Source organism: Herpailurus yagouaroundi, unplaced genomic scaffold (assembly GCF_014898765.1).
Source record: "Herpailurus yagouaroundi ecotype Mexico unplaced genomic scaffold, PumYag 139, whole genome shotgun sequence".
NCBI lineage: Eukaryota > Metazoa > Chordata > Mammalia > Carnivora > Felidae > Herpailurus > Herpailurus yagouaroundi.
Window position 1 is genome coordinate 74,139,390 of NW_024412394.1, and position 18,332 is coordinate 74,157,721.

The 18,332-nt window shown below is 39.1% G+C and overlaps 1 protein-coding gene across 3 annotated transcripts in view; it reads left to right on the forward strand.

The window, feature by feature from the left end:
* The window catches only part of LOC121029953 (amine sulfotransferase-like), a 65,326-nt gene extending 47,381 nt beyond the window's left edge, over nucleotides 1-17,945 (forward strand). For all 3 annotated transcript variants that reach the window (XM_040474455.1, XM_040474452.1, XM_040474453.1), the window contains 5 exons: nucleotides 4,328-4,536; nucleotides 5,417-5,540; nucleotides 6,770-6,864; nucleotides 8,861-9,044; nucleotides 17,680-17,945. In XM_040474455.1, the coding sequence (XP_040330389.1) occupies nucleotides 4,328-4,536; nucleotides 5,417-5,540; nucleotides 6,770-6,864; nucleotides 8,861-9,044; nucleotides 17,680-17,801 (734 nt within the window). In that variant the 3' untranslated portion in view covers nucleotides 17,802-17,945. The remainder of the gene's footprint in view (nucleotides 1-4,327; nucleotides 4,537-5,416; nucleotides 5,541-6,769; nucleotides 6,865-8,860; nucleotides 9,045-17,679) is intronic.
* The last annotated feature ends 387 nt before the right edge of the window (nucleotides 17,946-18,332 follow it).

Consider the following 18,332-nt stretch of genomic DNA (forward strand, 5'->3'; position numbering starts at 1 on the left):
AAACACAAATCTCTTCACCAAAAATTTTCTAGAACTGATACATAAATTCAGGAAAGTCGCAAGATACAAAATCAACATAGAAAAAAGTTTCACTTCTTTACAACAAAAATGAATCAGCAGAAAGAGAAATCAGCATTACACTTACAAAGACATAAAAACTCATAAGATACCTAGGGATAACCTAACCAAATATCTATATTCTAAAAATTTTAGAACACTTCTGAAATAAATTTAAGACAACATAAAGAAATGGAAAAATATTCCATGCTCATGGATTGAAAGAACAAATATTGTTAAAATGTCTTTACTACCCAATTTACTTTACTACTTCAATTCCTCTCAAAATAACACCAGCATTTTTCACAGAGCTACAGCAAACTTAAAAACATACAAAAAATTTGTATGGAACCACAAAATTTCCTGAAGAGTCAAAGCAATTTTGAAAAAGAGAAACAAAGCTGGAGACATCACAGTTACAGACATCAAGTTATATTACAAAGCTGTAATGATCAAGGTAGTATGGTACTGGCAGAAGAACACACAGAGAGATCAGTGAAGCAGAATAGAAAACCCAGAAATGGACCCACAACTATATGGTCAATCTTTGACAAAGCAGGAAAGAATATCCAGTGTAAAAAAAAAATACTGACTCTTTATCAAATGGTTTTGGGAAAACTGGAAAGGAACAAGCAGATAAATGAAACTGGACCACTTTCTTATACCATACACAAAAATGAATTCAAAATGCATCAAAGACTTAAATATGAGACAGGACCATCAAAATCCTAGAGGACAACACAGGCAACAACCTCTTTGACCTCAGCAGTAGCAACTTCCTACCACACACATCGGCAGAGGCAAGGAAAACAAAAGCAAACGTGAACTATTGGGGCTTCATCAAAATAAAAACTTCTGCATAGTGAAGGAAACAAACAACAAAACTAAAAGGCAGCCTATGGAATGGGAGAAGATATTTGCAAATGACACATCTGATAAAGTGTTAGTATCCAAAATCTATAAAGAACTTATCAAACTCAACACTTAAAAAAAACCCAAATAATCCAGTGAGGAAAGTAGCAGAAGACAGGAATATATTTTTTTCCCAAAAACATCCAGATGGCTAACAGACACATGAAAAGATACTCAATATTAATCATCATCAGTGAAATACAAATCAAAACCACAGTGAGATACCACCTGACACCTGCTAGATTGGCTAAAATTCACAATGCAGGAAACAATAGATGATGGACAAAGATGCAGAGAAAGAGGAACCCTCTTACACTGTTGGTGGGTATGCAAACTGGTGTAGCCACTGTGGAAACAATATGGAGATTCCTGAAAAAGTTAAAAATAGAACTACCCTATGACCAGCAATTGTACTACTAGTATTTACCCAAAGGATACAAAAATAGTGATTCAAAGGGGCACATGCATGCCAATGTTTATACTAGCATTTTCAACAATAGCCAAATTATGGAAAGAGCCAAATGCCCATAGACTGATGAACGGATAAAGAAGATGTGTTTTATACATACAATGGAGTATTACTCAACCATCAAAAAGAATGAAATCTTGCCATTTGCCACAATGTGGTTGGAGCTAGAGTGTATTATGCTAAGTGAAATAAGCCAGTCAGAGAGAGACAAATACCATATGATTTCATTCACACATGGAATTTAGTAAATAAAACAGATGAGCACATGGCGGGGGTGAGAATAGAGGGAAACGAACCACAAGAGACACTTCATGATAGAGAACAAACTCAGGATTTATGGAGGGAGGTGTGTGGGAAAAGGGGGAGATGGGTGATGGGCATTAAAAAGGGCACTTGTGGTGATGAACTCTGGCTGTTATTTGTAATTGATAAATCAATAACTTCTACTCCTGAAACCAATATTACTCTATGTTAAAAGATTAGAATTGAAATAAAAAACTTGAAACAAAAAATAAAATACAGGCAAAACTTTAAACTTGAATAAATTCAATTACATCAAAGTTAAGCAGTTTGGATTTTGCTTCACTAAGAATCATTTGGGCAAAGTTAATAGGTGACAGAAAGAATATACATGCTATGTCTATAATGAAAAAATATTTTTTATCTACCATATATTAGAACTACAAATCAAGTGTGGGGCAGCAATCTGAGAATAAAAAGAGTCAAAGAAATAATCTGAAAATTTACAGAAGAAAACCACCCTCCGCCAATACCAAAAAAACCCCAAGTTGGTAGACAATGATATATTACTTTACATCTACTAGACTGACAAAAATTAGAAAATGAGTAAATCTGAACATGGCAAGGAGTGCAGAGAGATGTATATGCATAAGCATTTTACCCCTGGGAGAATAGTTTAAAGCAGCCATTCTTTGGAAAGCAGTATGGCACTACCTGGACAACTAAAATACACCTATAACAGGCAATTCCTCTCCTGAATATTTGTCCCTATGAAAATCTCATACAGGTACATAGTGAACACGAATGAGGATATACATGGCAGTGTTGTTTGGGTTGGGGTTTCCATTGGTGGAAAATGGATAGGTCAGTGCAGGAATGCACACCCAGAAACATAGACAGCATCTATTAGGCACATTGGATCAGATGTAACATGTAAATGAACATTAAACCACAGCACACAGTGGCAAACAGAAAGAAATGATGCACACGGATAGGAAATAGAAACACATACAACAATACACGTTCCACAAGAACACTTTCCAATGAGGAATGCACTTTAAACCCCAACACCTGCTTTTCTGTGGTGGGGGTAGTAGTAGGAATTGAAACAGCAAATGAGAATAAATGGACAAACAGAGAGGGAGGGCCTTTGGTGAATCAGTGTTATTAATATAGCATGAACTGAAGAAAATAACTCGTATCCCATTACACTAATGCCTGACTATCAAATAGGCCAAGAAAAATAAAGAAAGGAAGGAAAGGAGGGAAGTGGGGGGAGAGAGAGAGACAGAGAGAGAGGGAGGGAGAGAGAAAGAGAGAGGGGGAGATTGGAAAAAGTGTAAAAGGGGGAGTGGCAGAAGAAGCTGAAAACAGATATTTGAATTTTTGAATCTCTGCAGAGATTTTTACATCATATTGTTTGAATCTCTGCAGAACTGTGCCATGATTGAAAACCTGTCAGCCCTCCTGAATCTGTGATTCCTCCTGCAGAAGCAGTATCTTTTATCTGGGAAAGCAAAAGGATGAAAGAAACCTTCCAGAGCCTTATAACAAGTTTTCATGAATTTGAACTCATTGAGTTACCAGCTGAGGTAACATGCAGGCACACGTGGTCGTGGTCTTCCCTGTGCAACACTGGAGGACTAAAACCACCAATATTAAGATAATGAGATGACCAGATAAGTTGCACCCCACCTGCACCTGCTAGCAAGGCTTCTGCACCCAAAAATGATCTTGCTCACCAGCTGCTGCTGCTTAGCATGGGTGATTGGATGGTCTTAGGAAGGAAGGCTAGGATGGGAATTGATGAGGGGCCAGTGGGTTTTCTCATTTCAGAAGTTGATTGGAACCTTTCTGGGACTTACGATTTTTAGTTGGGTAAGTTTTTTTTTTAGAACATTGCCTGGATATATCTGAACCATGACCTTTATAGAGGGTATGTTTTAATCTTATACCTTTAATCTTAATCTTTATATGAATCATGTAAATTAAGTGTAAGAAATCTAAAGCAGGCAATTACACCCAAATATCCTGAGACAAATGTCCTCTTTAATTAGAATTGAGAGAAGTAGTCATCAGAAAAATGTGTCACATCCTACATACAGTGAAAGGCCCAACTTTAGGCATCATCCTTCCCTTCCTGTCTCCATGTGGGTCATAGGGCTTTCCTTAGGGATTTATAATGAACACTATTTCCTTAGGTGGACATCATGTGCACAGTAGGAAACATGGGGGAGCGGGGAAAAATGGAAAGTGACTCCTTCAGTGAAATTCCTTTTTTTTCTTTTTGTTTATATTACCTGAAGTCCTAGGAGTGGGCTTGTGGAAGGAAATCTAGAGGCAGACATAGAAGGTAATTTAAAAGTCCCATATATGAAGCAGAAGAAAGCACAGAAGAGTCAAAGAATCAATTAGTGCGGCAAACGCCCACAGAGTTTCAAATGTAGCATCTCCTTAAAAGGAAAAATAAAGAAAATGTTTGTTTTCTTTTACTCATACTGCATTTTTAATATATTAAAAATTCCATTCTGACCAAATTACCATTATACATGTTATAATAACAAACTCTTATTAAAATACTGATGGCAATTCTATCTGCATTTTGGAGACATTTGTACATCATTGAAAACAAAAATAATTGTTTTACAGGAACCATCTGGTTTCAGCAGATATTAAACTTGATTTATTTTGATGAACATCGAAAAAACACTGGGAATCTGGAGACGGTTTTGCGAGTTCCCTATTTTGAGTACCCCAATGAAAACACGGATTTTGTTAAAAGACCATCTCCTCGTCTCTTCACTACCCACCTCCCATACTATTTGGTTCCAAGTGGCCTGAAGAACAAAAAAGCCAAAGTAAGAAAGAGACTATGGCTGTTGAAAGATAACTGCTCTTTTTCTTTATTTCATTTCCTTTCATTACACTGACACTGCATTCATCAAGCTGAAGCAAATGTGGCATTTGACATGCTTTTATTTTCAATAGCCATTTTGTTCTTATCGTGGAGAATCTGATTTTTATCTTGTACCCTTTTCCTGATCACATATGTAATACAGCCATTAAAAATGAAAGAGTGTATATCTGTGCATTTAATTAACTTTATAATGTAAATTATAATATAATACACATTTTAGATTATATATCCTTTCATTTTTTTTTTATTTTTTTTAACGTTTATTTATTTTTGAGACAGAGAGAGATAGAGCATGAATGGGGGAGGGGCAGAGAGAGAGAGAGACACAGAATCGGAAGCAGGCTCCAGGCTCTGAGCCATCAGCCCAGAGCCCGAGGCAGGGCTTGAACTCACGGACTCACAGACCGTGAGATCGTGACCTGAGCTGAAGTCGGACGCTTAACCGACTGAGCCACCCAGGCGCCCCTCCTTTCATTTTTTTAATTAGCTTACTTACTAGGTGCGCTTACAATGCTAGCAATTCCTTCACTGCTCTCAGTGTCCTCACCACTACCTTTTCATACTTCCACCTATTTTGGTTGGGTACCATGGATAGAGGTGTGTCTGGCGGAGTAATTGAGAGCCACAGGCCAATCATGGAGGGAGACGCAATGTAGAGAAGGGGAAACCCAAAATACAAAGAACACTGAATGTCTACAAGACATAGTTAGGAAACTATAAAGTTAAAAGAAAAAACATACTTCACCCAATTGGAAGGTATTCGGGTAAAAATATGATGTAATGAAAGCAACAGAAATAATGAAGACTTCCTTTCTTTGCAGATTATTTATGTATACAGAAACCCTAAGGACGTTATGTGCTCATATTTTCACTTTTCAAAGAAGATGCCATTACCTGCTACAAGTACCATTGAGGAATTCATGAAACTATTTCTAGAAGGAAAAGGTAAATAAACTTATATAAAGCAAGTAATAAGTTTGCTGTCCTGCAGTGAGGTTTAAGCTTAGTGAATATGACAGAGGGTAAAAAAGAAGCTGAAGTAGAGCTGAATGAGGGTGAGTAATCAATGTATTAAGCCATTGGTAGGGTTGTCCTAGATGACCATGCCCTGCCATTGTTACAAATTATGCTGCCCCTGGCCTCTCTCAGTGGACTGTCAAGATTACAAAGTCGTATCACAAAGGAATATTTACATTTAGCTATGAAAACAGTGGTTCATAAGCACAGGGGTTTCTGTTCTAGCTCAGTGAGAAGAATCTCAGTTCAGATCACAGGTTTGGAGCTTTGCACTGCATATTGCAAATGGCTGCTGCCAGGAGCTTCTATTTGATAAAGTTCTATTCCATATTTCTTTCTTTTTTATTAAATTTTTATATATTTATTTATCTGTAAATGTTTATTTTTGAGAGTGAGAGAGAAAGGAAGTGCACGCTAGTGGGGGAGGGCCAGAGAGAGGGAGACAGAGGATCTGAAGTCTGCTCTGTGCTAACAGCAGAGAGCCCTATGCGGGGCTCCAACTCAAAAACCATGAGATCATGACCTGAACCAAAGTCAGATGCTTAACCAACTGAGCCACTCAGGCACCACTTTTATTTATTTTTAAAGTAATCTCTACACCCAACATGGGACTCCAACTCACAACCCTGAAATCAAGAGTTGTATACTCTATCCACTAAGCAAGCCAGGACCCCACCCCTGCACTTCCTTTTGTGAGGAGGCACCACTGTAGCTGGTTGAGCAGGAGCCAGTCCTCTGAAGTAGAGGTGATGATCTGGAACAGGAGAGCTATGTTTAGTGTCAAATATACTGTGCAGAGCAGAAGTGACTCCTCAGGGAGCGCACATGTTCCATGTAGCCAGGAAAAAGTTCTATGTGCTTGGGAAGACCAGGAGGAGTGAGAAAGAGAGGATTCTTTCCTCCATTTTCCTCCTTGGTTTTTCTAACCACATGCTATGTTGATTTTGTGTCTATTTTAAGAGACTAATTTCTCCTCGAGTTCATGTAATTGTTTTCTGGTAGAAGCTTGATGGTTCTCCTATAACCAGGTGCTAGGGGAAATCAGCATCTCCTAAGACTATAACTCATTTTCTAAAGACTCCTGCATCTCCTAAGACTATAACTCATTTTCAGTGTGTTCAACACATTTGCTTAATGACTATCTATTCTTCTCGCAGTGCTGGGAAGCCTTTGGTTTGACCACATCAAAGGTTGGCATGAGCACAAAAGCCTCTTCAACATCGAGTTCATGATGTATGAAGAGTTTAAAAAGGTGAGAAAAGTGACATTAGTGACTTCACAGAATCTGTAAGGCAGCCTGGCTGAACGTATTGATTGCTCATGCCCAGAACACCCAAAGGGCGATATCAAATTTGAGATCCCAGACGAAGTGGACCAGGAGACATTTTTCCAGTATCACTTCTGTACTTTGTTTGCCAGGTTTTCATTTACAGATAATACTGGAAGTTTCTTTTCAAAAATCGTCTGTGTGTGAGGAATTATCTGTGTATGTATATGATATGCATACATTTGATTATTTAGAGTCAGACTATTGGTCTCTCTTTCATGGATTGTGAAATCTATTTTCTGCACTATTCATTCTAATAACATTCTAAATGTTATGTTCATCATTCTTGGGTGCATCTCTTGGGAAACTTCAATCTTGTCTGCATTGTGTATGATTAAAAATTCCCAGAAAAATTAAATGAAAATGCCTCTATATGATTAGACATAATTCAGCACCCAGTACAGTCAACTCTAATTGGCTTAAAATGTAGGAACTTCTGTTGTTTATTGACTGAATCCCAGAGGAAGGCTACCCTTATGCTGAGTGTTACCGCTAAGCAATCAAGAATGTCCCAGCATTATCTGTCTTTCTTTTGTATCGTATTTGGTGTGGCAAGGATGTCTCCCGTCATGGTAGCAAGGCAGTTGTAGTTGTGTCCTCAGATGATAACATGTAAGGCAGAAAGAGAGGGAACTGGGATAAAGGGGCCTTCTTGCCCTGCTTTATTTCGACTTTTTCTCTAGGAGGAAAATCATAGTAACTTCTCTTTGACTTCCTCTTTCTTTTTTAAAAAAGTTTATTTTGAGAAAGAGAGTAAGAGAGCATAAACAGTGCAGGGGCATAGAGAGAGGGAGGGAGGGAAAGATAGAGAGAATCCCAAGCAGGCTCAGATCAGTCAGTGTAGAGCCGGAGGCAGGGCTCAATTCCATGACCCATGAGATCATGACTTGAGCTGAAATCAAGAGTCAGGCACATAACCAACTGAGCCACCCAGGAGCCCCTTGACTTCCTCCTTCTGTTTCAATGCCAAAATTGGGTCATATGACCAATGAGAATAATCTCTTGTAGAGACAATAGAATTGCTTTGAGGATCATGGATCAATTAGAATCATTACTGAATCAGGACTGGGCACTAATGCCAGAACATCACCAGGTGAACTCTTAGCAGGGAAGAAGAGAAAGAGCTGAGAGGCAAGTTCTCCTAAGGACGTCTTCATCCTGAGTATTTGTCACTAGTCTGTTACACCTGCCCCAGAGCATGATACTAAGCCTAGACTTTCTTGTTGAGTCCATATCACCTACCAAATAGAGATTCAGTGTCTGGCTCACCTTGAAACCTTCCTCACGATATGATCCCACTATTGCTTCCACCCTCATCTCCCATATTCTCATCCAAAGCCAGTTTCCACTAGCTCTACGGAAATTGAACTTCTAACTGTCCTGTGACCTGTTATCTCACAACTTCTACACAACCACAATGTTGCAGATATTCTTTCATTTCTCTAGACTCCATATCTTTAGTTTGTCTACCTAGAAAATTCCCATTTTTGCTTTAATTTCCAGAACAAATTTCTTGTCTTTATTGAAATATTCTGAGTTCTGTTACACAATTAGTCTTTCCCAAAGGTCCTTGTACTGAATTCCTAGGATTCATCCCCAGTTGTGTCTCTGTTCACTCGCACCATCACACAGGGCAGTGTCTGTCATTTAGTAGCTACTCCCCAAATGCTTGCCGGTAACACAGATAAAACAAAATATGAGTGTTCTCAAAATGAACCCAAATGTGCTCTCAAACAGTGGACAAGTGATGGATTAATTTATCAAGAAGGAATAAGCAAGTCACATCTCAAGGAACAGCTCCACTTTCTAAGCAACCTAAGCACCTACGATGTTCACTCCCATAATGATATTTATCTATGACACTTGTATAAGTCTTCTTTGTGATAACATGCATAATTTATCATACTGTGATTTATTTCAGGATCTCAGAGGTTCTATGTTAAAAGTCTGCAAATTTCTGGGGAAAGAATTAAGTGATGAGGACATGGATGCTGTGGTGAGCCAGGCCATGTTTGAGAACATGAAGTTAGACCCACGGGCAAATTATGACAATATACTAAAGGACCAATTTGGGATACAAGAAAAAGGTCATTTCCTTCGCAAAGGTGAGGTTGAACAGTGAATGTCTGTATTGTACTGTGTCACAAATGAACCAAGTGTAGCTTCTAAGCTTCCTGTCTCACTTTTCTAACATGGACCCTTATGGCCCAGTTCCCGTCACTAGACAAATGATTTTCCATGATTTCTTCTTGTTGCTCTTCAAGAGACTATATAATGTTGTAAATGAATGTATCTGATGAATAGCCTAAAATCAAAAGGCCTTCTCCATGGCCCCTGGAAATCTACCAATGCCAGTACAATGTCTGCCACAAAATGGTTGTTCATTTACTGTTAGACTGTTTCCTTCCATTAGCATGGGATTGGCACATGATGATGAGGCAATGCTGGGGCTGTTGGCCAACAATGACTGCCCTTCCATTTCTGTGATTTATCCCTGAGTCTCCCCAGGGCTGAATTAACAACATGCATTCACTGATCTTTTGTTATTGCACAGGACTATCATGTGTCCTCTAGTAAGCCTCATAAAAATGTGTAAGTTTCTCTAATTTATTATAATATCTCATACCTCTGATGAGTGAGTTTTTAAGTGAATGACTCCTTCATGTAACTGATAAATTTCACCATGTTTTAATATTTTTGTTACTTGTATAATCATTCTAAGTTATATTTATGATCTTCTATCTTAGTACATGGAACATCTATAATACAGAACTATAGACATAAATTTTGCACTTAATCATAGGGTTCCATGCCTCTTTTTCAAGTAGTAATAAATATTGGCTTTGATTTCTCTCAGTATTTCCGTCACCTGATCTCTTCATATATTTTACCTGCTCAATTAAAAAATGTGAAGCACTGGTAACTCGGAGCCAACCTAAAGTGGAGACATTCCCTTCCTGTTATGCTCAGAACACCCTGTCTTGTAGTAGACCACATCCCTTCTCAACTGCCATAATCATTGCACTTGAAGTTTGTTTTCCCTTGAAAAAATAAAATTTTCTGTGTTTATACATCTTTAACTTACCTGAAAATGAGAGACTCAAATAGCTAAGAAGACAAGGAGGAGGAGCCAATTTTCCTTGTGGAAGTAAAGCACATTCCCATATGTTTCTTCTGCATAGACATGTACTTTTCTCTTACATTTTATCTAAAGGAACATCATTTGCACTAACTTTACCACTCCTACATGGTTTTCCTTTGTGTTTTCAGTTTTGTTAGTATTTCAGTTTGTTTCAGTCATCTGTTTATTTCAGAGTGCTTTTACAATCAGTGTTGCTTGTCTTGCCTTTCCTTCTATCACCACATTTGTCATCACATCTCTGTGTCTATAACTTTTTAAAATATAATTTATTATCAAGTCAGCTAACATACATTGTATACAGTGTACTTTTTGTTTCGGTGATAGATTCCCGTGATTCTTCGCTTACATACAACACCCAGTGTTCATTCCAACAGGTGAGATGCCCATCACCTATTTTCCCCTCTCCCCTGCGCCCCACCGCCCACCCATCAACCCTCACCTTTGTCTCTGTATTTAAGAGTCTCTTATGGGGGCGCCTGGGTGGCTCAGTCAGTTAAGCGGCCGACTTCGGCTCAGGTCACCATCTCGCTGTCCGTGGGTTCGAGCCCCGCATCAGGCTCTGGACTGATGGCTCAGAGCGCGGAGCCTGCTTCTGATTCTGTGTCTCCCTCTCTCTCTGCCCCTCCCCCGTTCATGCTCTGTTTCTCTCTGTCTCAAAAATAAATAAAAGTTAAAAAAAAATAAAAAAAAAAAAGAGTCTCTTATGGGTTTGCCTCCCTCTGTGTTTGAAGTTATTTTTTCCCATTGCCTTCCCCCATGGTCTTCTGTTAAGTTTCTCTCAAGTTCCACATATGAGTGAAAACATATTATATGTCTTTCTCTGACTGACTTATTTCACTTAGCATAATGCCCTCCAGTTCCATCCACGTTGTTACAAATGACCAGATTTCATTCTTTCTCATTGCCAAGTAGTATTCCATTGTATATATAAACCACATCTTCTTTATCCATTCATCAGTTGATGGACATTTTGGCTCTTTCCATAATTTGGCTATTGTTGAAAACATTGACTCTTTGAAACAGCATACTTATATCCCTTGGATAAATACCTAGTAGTGCTATTGCTGGGTCATAGGGTAGTTCTATTTTTAATTCTTTGAGCAACCTCAACACTGTTTTCCAGAGCGACTGCACCAGTTTGCATTCCCACCAACAGTGCAAGTGGGTTCCTGTTTCTCCACATCCCCACCAATATATGTTGTTTCCTGAATTAATTTTAGCCACTCTGACTGGTGTGAGGTGGTATCTCAATGTGGTTTGATTTGTATTTCCCTGATGATGAGTGACATGGAGCATCTTTTCATGTGTCTGTTGGCCATCTAGATGTATGTATTTTTTGAATAGACACTGGAAAAGTGTCTATTCACGTCTTCTGCCCATTTCTTCACTGGATTAGTTGTTTTTCAGGTTTTGAGTTTGCTAAGTTCTTTATAGACTTTGGATACTAACCCTTTATTCAGATATGTCATTTGCAAATATCTTCTTCCATTCTGTCAGATGCCTTTTAGTTTTGTTTTGTTGATTGTTTCCTTTGCAGTGCAGAAGCTTTTTATCTTGATGAGGTCCCAATAGTTCATTTTTGCTTTTATTTCTCTTGCCTTTGGAGACGTGTCAAACAAGAAATAGCTGCAGGTGAGGTCAAAGAGGTTGTTGCCTGTTTTCTCCTCTAGGGTTTTGATGGTTTTCCTGTCTCACATTCAGGTCTTTCATCCATTTGGAGTTTATTTTTGAGCATGGTGTAAGAAAGCGGTCCAGTTCATTCTTTGGCATGTTGCTGTCCAGTTCTCCCAGCACCATTTGCTAAAGAAACTATCTTTTTTCCATTGGATACACTTTCCTGCTTTGTTAAGCATTAGTTGGCCATACATTTGTGGGTCCAATTCTGGGTTCTCTATTCTATTCCATTGATCTACGTGTCTGTTTTTGTGCCAGTACCATACTGTCCTATTGATTACAGCTTTGTTGTAGAGTCAGGGGTTTTGATGCTTCTTGCTTTGGTTTTCTTTTTCAACATTGCTTTGGCTATTCTGGGTCTTTTGTGGGTCCATATAAATTTTAGGATTGTTTGTTCTAGATTTCAGAAAAATGCCAGTGCAATTTTGATTGGGATTGCATTGAATGTGTAGATTGTTTTGGGTAGTGTTGACATTTTAACAATATTTGTTTTTCTAATCCATAAGCAAGTCATGTTTTTCCATTTCTTTGTGTCTTCTTCAATTTCTTTCATAAGTTTTCTATAGTTTTCATCATACAGCTCTTTTACATCTTTGGTTAGGTTTACTCCTAGATATTTTATGGTTCTCAGTGCAGTTGTAAATGGGATCAATTTCTTGATTTCTCTTTCTGTTACTTGTTTATTGGTGTATAAAAATGCAACCAATTAATATACATTGATTTTGTATCCTGCGACTTTGCTGAATTCATGTATCAGTTCTAGCAACTTTTTGGTGGAGTCTTTCGTGTTTTCCATGTACAGTATCATATCGTCCGTAAAAAGTGAAAGTTTGACTTCTTTGCCAATTTTGATGCCTTTTATTTCATTTTGTTGTCTGATTGCTGAGGCTAGGACTTCCAACACTATGTTAAACAACAGTGGTGAGAGTGGACAGCCCTGTCATGTTCCTGATCTCAGGGGGAAATTAACTAACTTTGCTAGTTAAGGGTCTGTTCAAATTTTCTATATCTTCCCATTTGAGTATTGGTAGTGTGTGGGTGTCTAGAAAATTGTCCATTTCTTCCAGGTTGTCCAGTTTTTTGGCATATAATTTTTCATAGTATTCTCTAATTGTTTTATTTCTATGGTGTTGGTTGTGATCTCTCTTCTTTCATCCATGATTTTATCTATTTGGGTTCTCTCTCTTTTCTAATTAGAAGTCTGGCTAGGCGGTTATCAATTTTGTTCATTTTTTCAAAAACAAACAGCTCTTAGATTCATTGATCTGTTCTATTCCTTTTTTGGATTCTATGCTTTTTATTTCTGCTCTAATCTTTATTATTTCTCTTCTTATGCTGGTTTTGGCGTTTCTTTGCTCTTCTGCTTGTAGTTCCTTTAAGTGTGCAATTAGGTTATGTATTTAGGACCTTTCTTGCTTCTTGAGATAGACCTGGGTTGCAATGTATTTTCCCCTTAGGACTGCCTTTGCTGCATCCCAAAGGGTTTGGACTCTCATGTTTTCATTTTAATTTGCTTCCATATATTTTTTAATTTCTTCTCTAATTGCCTGGTTGATCCATTCATTCTTTAGTAGGATGTTCTTTAACCTCCATGCATTTGGAGCTTTCTAAATTTTTTTGTGGTTGATTTCAAGTTTAATAGCATTGGGATCTGAAAATATGCATGGTATGATCTCAATTCTTATGTATTTATTGAGGGCTCTTTTGTGACCCAGTATGTGATCTATCTTGAAGAACATTCCATGTGCACTCGGAAAGAATGTGTATATTGCTGCTTTTGGATGAAAAGTTCTGAATATATCTGTCAAGTCCATCCAGTCCAGTGTGTCATTCAAGGCAATTGTATCTTTATTGATTTTCTGCCTAGATGATCTGTCTATTGTTGTAAGTGGAGTGTTAAAGTCCTCTGCAATTACCGTATTCTTACCAATAAGATTGCTTTTGTTTGGTGTTAATTAATTTATGTATTTGGGTGTATCAAGTTGGGGGCATAAACATTTACAATTGTTAGCTCTTCTTGATGGATAGACACCATAATTATGATATAATGTCCTTCTTCAACTCACGTTACAACCTTTAGTTTAAAATCTAGTTTGTCTGATGTAAGTATGGCTACTCCATCTTTCTCTGGACTTCCAGTAGCATGATAGATGGTTCTCTAACCCCTCACTTTCAATCTGAAAGTGTCCTCAGTTCTAAAATGAGTCTCTTGTAGGTGACATACAGATGGATCTTGGGTTTTTTGTCCATTCTGATACCTTATGTCTTCTGAGTGGAGCATTTAGTCCATTTTCATTCAGACTTATTATTGAAAGATATGGATTTAGTGTCATTGTGTTGTCGGTAGGTTTCATGCTTGTGGTGATGTCTCTGGTCCTTTGTAGTCTTCACAGCATTTCACTCACAGAGTCCCCCTTAGGATTTCTTGCAGGGCTGGTTTAGTTCATGAGTTCCTTCAGTTTTTGTTTGTATGGGAAAGGCTTTATCGCATAAAAATTCTTGACTGCATACTTTTTGTATTAAGCACATTGAATATTTCCTGCCACTCCCTTCTGGCCTGCCAAGTTTCAGTGGTTAGGTCTGCTACTATCCTTATGTTTCTACCCTTGTAGGTGAAGGCCCATTTGTCCCTAGCTGCTTTCAGAATTCTCTCTTTATCTTTGTATTTTGCCAGTTTCACTATGATATGCCTTGCAGAAAACCAATTCTTGTTAAATCTGAAGGGAGTTCTGTGCTTCCTGAATTTGGATGTCTGCCTCCTTACCCAAATGAGGGAAGTTCACAACTATAATTTGTTCAAGTAAACCTTCTGCCCCTTTCTCTCTCTTTTCCTCTTCCAGAACTCTTATGATATGGATATTATTTTATGTTTCATTGAATCCCTTAGTTCTCTAATTCTCCCTTGTCGTCTAGTATTTTCTTATCTCTCTTTCCCCAGCTTCATTGTTTCCCATAATTTTATCTTCTATTTCACTTAATCTCCCCTCTACTTCCTCCCTCCTTGATTTCACTGCATCTAATTTATTTTGCACTTCATTTACAGCATTTCTTAATTCATCATGACTATTCCTTAGTTCTTTGATCTCTGCAGCAATAGATTCTCTGCTGTCTTTTATGCTTTTTACAAGTCCAGCAATAATCTTATGACTATTATTCTAAATTCTTGCTCAGATATATTGTTTGCATCCATTTAGCAATTCTCTAGTGTCATTTCTTCCTGGAATTTCTTTTGAGGAGAATTCTTCTGTTTTGTCATTTTGGCTAGTTTTCTGTCCCATATGTGTTTTAATAGTATGTCCTGCACTTGTGAGCACTTTTATATTAAAAAGGGGTCATACACTGTCCAGGGCCTGGCCCTTCAGGAGGTTTTTTTGGAGTATGTTTCTTGCTCTCTGTTGTGACTTTGGTTGCTTTATCTCCCTACTTGTAGTGATGTTTTGGACCCTCCACCAGGTGTGCTTTGATGTGTTCATTGAAGTAACTCTGGAAAAAATTTTAAAAAGGGTGGAGGTGGTGGAAGAAACCTTATCCCATACAAAGAGAGAAATAACAGGGGTGGGGAAAAAGGAAAGGAAAAAAAAAAAATTGACCGGGCAGAGAATCAGAGAAACTATACAGCCTAACCCAGAGAGAGAGACAGAGAGAGAGGAAAATAATGAAGAAGGAGATACAGAAGATGTATAAAAAGAATAGATTAAAAATGTCTGCATGAGGCATCCGGGTGGCTCAGTCAGTTAAGCATCCTACAATGGCTCCGGTCATGATCTCGGGGTTTTTGGTTTTGAGCCCCATGTCGAGCTCTGTGCCGACAGCTCAGAGCCGGGAGCCTGCCTCAGATTCTGTGTCTCCCTCCCTCTTTGCCCCTCCCCTGCTTGTGCTCTGTCTCTCAATAAATAAATGTTAAAAATTTTTAAAAAGAATTTCTGATTAAACAAACCAACAACCAGAATAACCAGAATAGACAAGGGAAGGAATAAGAGAAAGAAAAGGAATAAGAAAAAAAATTATACACACACACACACACACACACACACACACACACTTAAAATAAGAATTGACTAAGAACCGATTCAGAAAATGCAAAAATGCTGGACCTATATCTGCCAGTGCCTTGGGGCTGGTGGCTGTGCTGGTCTGGAGGAGGGGCGGTATGATTCCCTCCGGTGTCAGTCTTGCTCCAGTAGATACATAGTTACCAGGTGTAGAGGAGCATGGTTTCCTATAGGCAGGTCCTGCCTCCACTGTGGGCTCCTTGTCCCTTTCCTGCAGCCCCACCTTGTTGGTGATGGGGAGATAAATGGGATACCCCAGCCTCTCCCCACCAGACTGGGAGTCCCAAACCACTCTTTTCAGGCTATCCTCACAGTGCCCTGCCGGTGCAAGTGGGTCAGTTCGTTCAATGTCTTAAAGGATCCTTCTCTGCACAGCCTGGTTCCGGGGAAGTGCCACTCCGTCAAGCCAGCCAACAAAGGGCTTCTGAGTCCTCACATTGCCACATGGGCACAAGCCACTGGTTTGCCCTGCTCCACAGTCTCCTGTGCCTCCCAGGTGCTAGACTGGGATTCAAACCCCCATGTCTTAAAGGATCTCACTTCCTGCGTCCCGGTCCCAGGGTAGGGTCACTCCACCAGCCAGCTGACAAAGGGCCTCTGACCAGCAGGCACCTGCAGGCTCTTTTGTCCTTGGAGGCTATATGACTTCTTCCCACAGCACTATAGGGAGAGGATAGCTCTCTCCGACTGCACCTGTCAGCTTGAGAGCTGGGGCTGGCTCCACTTCTCCTCAGGTGCATGAGCAGGACAGCAGGCTCCAGTCCAGACAAAGCTCCGCAACCCTAGAATGAGGTAGAAATTGGTTCTTTTTCCTTTTTTTCCATTCCCCTGTCTGTGGTTTTGGGGTTTTTTAAATATTTTTTTAATGTTTATTTTTGAAGGAGAGAGAGACAGAGTGTGAGTGGAGGAAGGGCAGAGAGAGAGAGAGACACAGAATTAGAAGCAGGCTCCAGGCTCTGAGCTGTCAGCACAGAGACCGACACGGGGCTCGAATTCACAACAGCGAGATCATGACCTGAGCCGAAGTCAGACGCTTAACCAACTGAGCCACCCAGGGGCCCCCCGGTCTGTGGTTTTTCTCTTGTCCAAATTCATTCCTACACTTCCACAGTTTCTCTTTCTCTTCCTTTTGTCTCTCCACTGAAGGGGATCCCTCCCTCTGTTCCTACGCACCCCCCCCCCCATTTTATCTCTCCCAATTTGCAATCACACACCTGTGGCCTGCCAAGTTGTCCCCGTGGGCCTCTGGAGATGCTTCTGTCACTCTGTAGCCTGGATTCCTGGGATTCCCAGTCTTCTGGCCTCAATACTGCCATGTTTGAGGGAGGAGGGAACTTCGGGTCCCCCTACTTCTCTGCCATCTTGACTCCTCCTGTGTCTATAAGTGTAATGTAAAACTGTAATAAACCTTCTGTGGGTACAGATGGAAGAGTTGCAGGTGAGCCATTCAAAACTGCAAGAACTTGGGCTATATTTTAAAAATTCTCTGAGCATCCATGTCCTTATCAGTAAATGTTTGCCCAGGGACATCTGATTTTTGAAACTTTTAAAGGACTCCTGTGAACTCTAATAGCCCATGCTAGCCTGGAACAAAATAGTAAAGTAGCTGCATGAGTTTCTTCCTTTTCCAGATGGCTGACAGCTAAGGAGTTGGGCTAGTTATCTTAAATCACATCATATTTACTGTGATGAGTTTGTGTGCCCTCTTGCCATCAGGTGGAAGAGGAAGGGCATGCTCATGTGCAGAAGCAACTGGGGCCTTAGCGGGGAGAAAAATGGAAGTGCAAACAATGGTGTTTCTCCCAACACTAGGGGATCATGCCCCCTCATCCCAGAGTCTTCGTTGAAACAATTTGTTTGCTTTTCCTCCAGGTACCATTGGAGACTGGAAAAATTACATGACTGTTGAGCAGAATGAAAGGTTTGACAAGATTTTCCAAAAGAATATGAAAGATTTTCCCTTGAAGTTCATCTGGGATATGAATGAGGAATAGAATTCTAGGTGGTGCACAACTATTTTCAGAAATCACCTTCAGAAGGAAATATATTGAACTTTACATTTTCATCTTTGACTGTCATGGGCTTATTACTGAAAACTCTCAATGATTAATAAATATTAATATGTTGTCTTTACATCATTTGCCATCTGTGGCCTGTTTTCCATTTGCTGAATTCCTCAGTTTGTGATCAGGAGAGGATTCCTCTCTTTGTTTTGGTGTATAATTATGGAGTTGATTTTATTCTACATTCAGCAATTCCAAAGCTCTTGAGCAACAAAGGAGGTCTTAATGTATGATTGATTTGAAATCATAAAATAGAAGCCTTGTCACTTATAAAAAAACTATTTATGGTTTTTCTTCATATTTTAGAATTTAATTTTTAGGTGATCAGATGAGTCAACATTTCATTTTATGGTTTCTATGTTTTGTTTCTAACAGAGTGTTCCTGTCACAAGTATTTTCATGTATTCATAAATCCTATCTTTATTTAAATCTGAATATTTATCTTGTGTTGTAAGACACCTA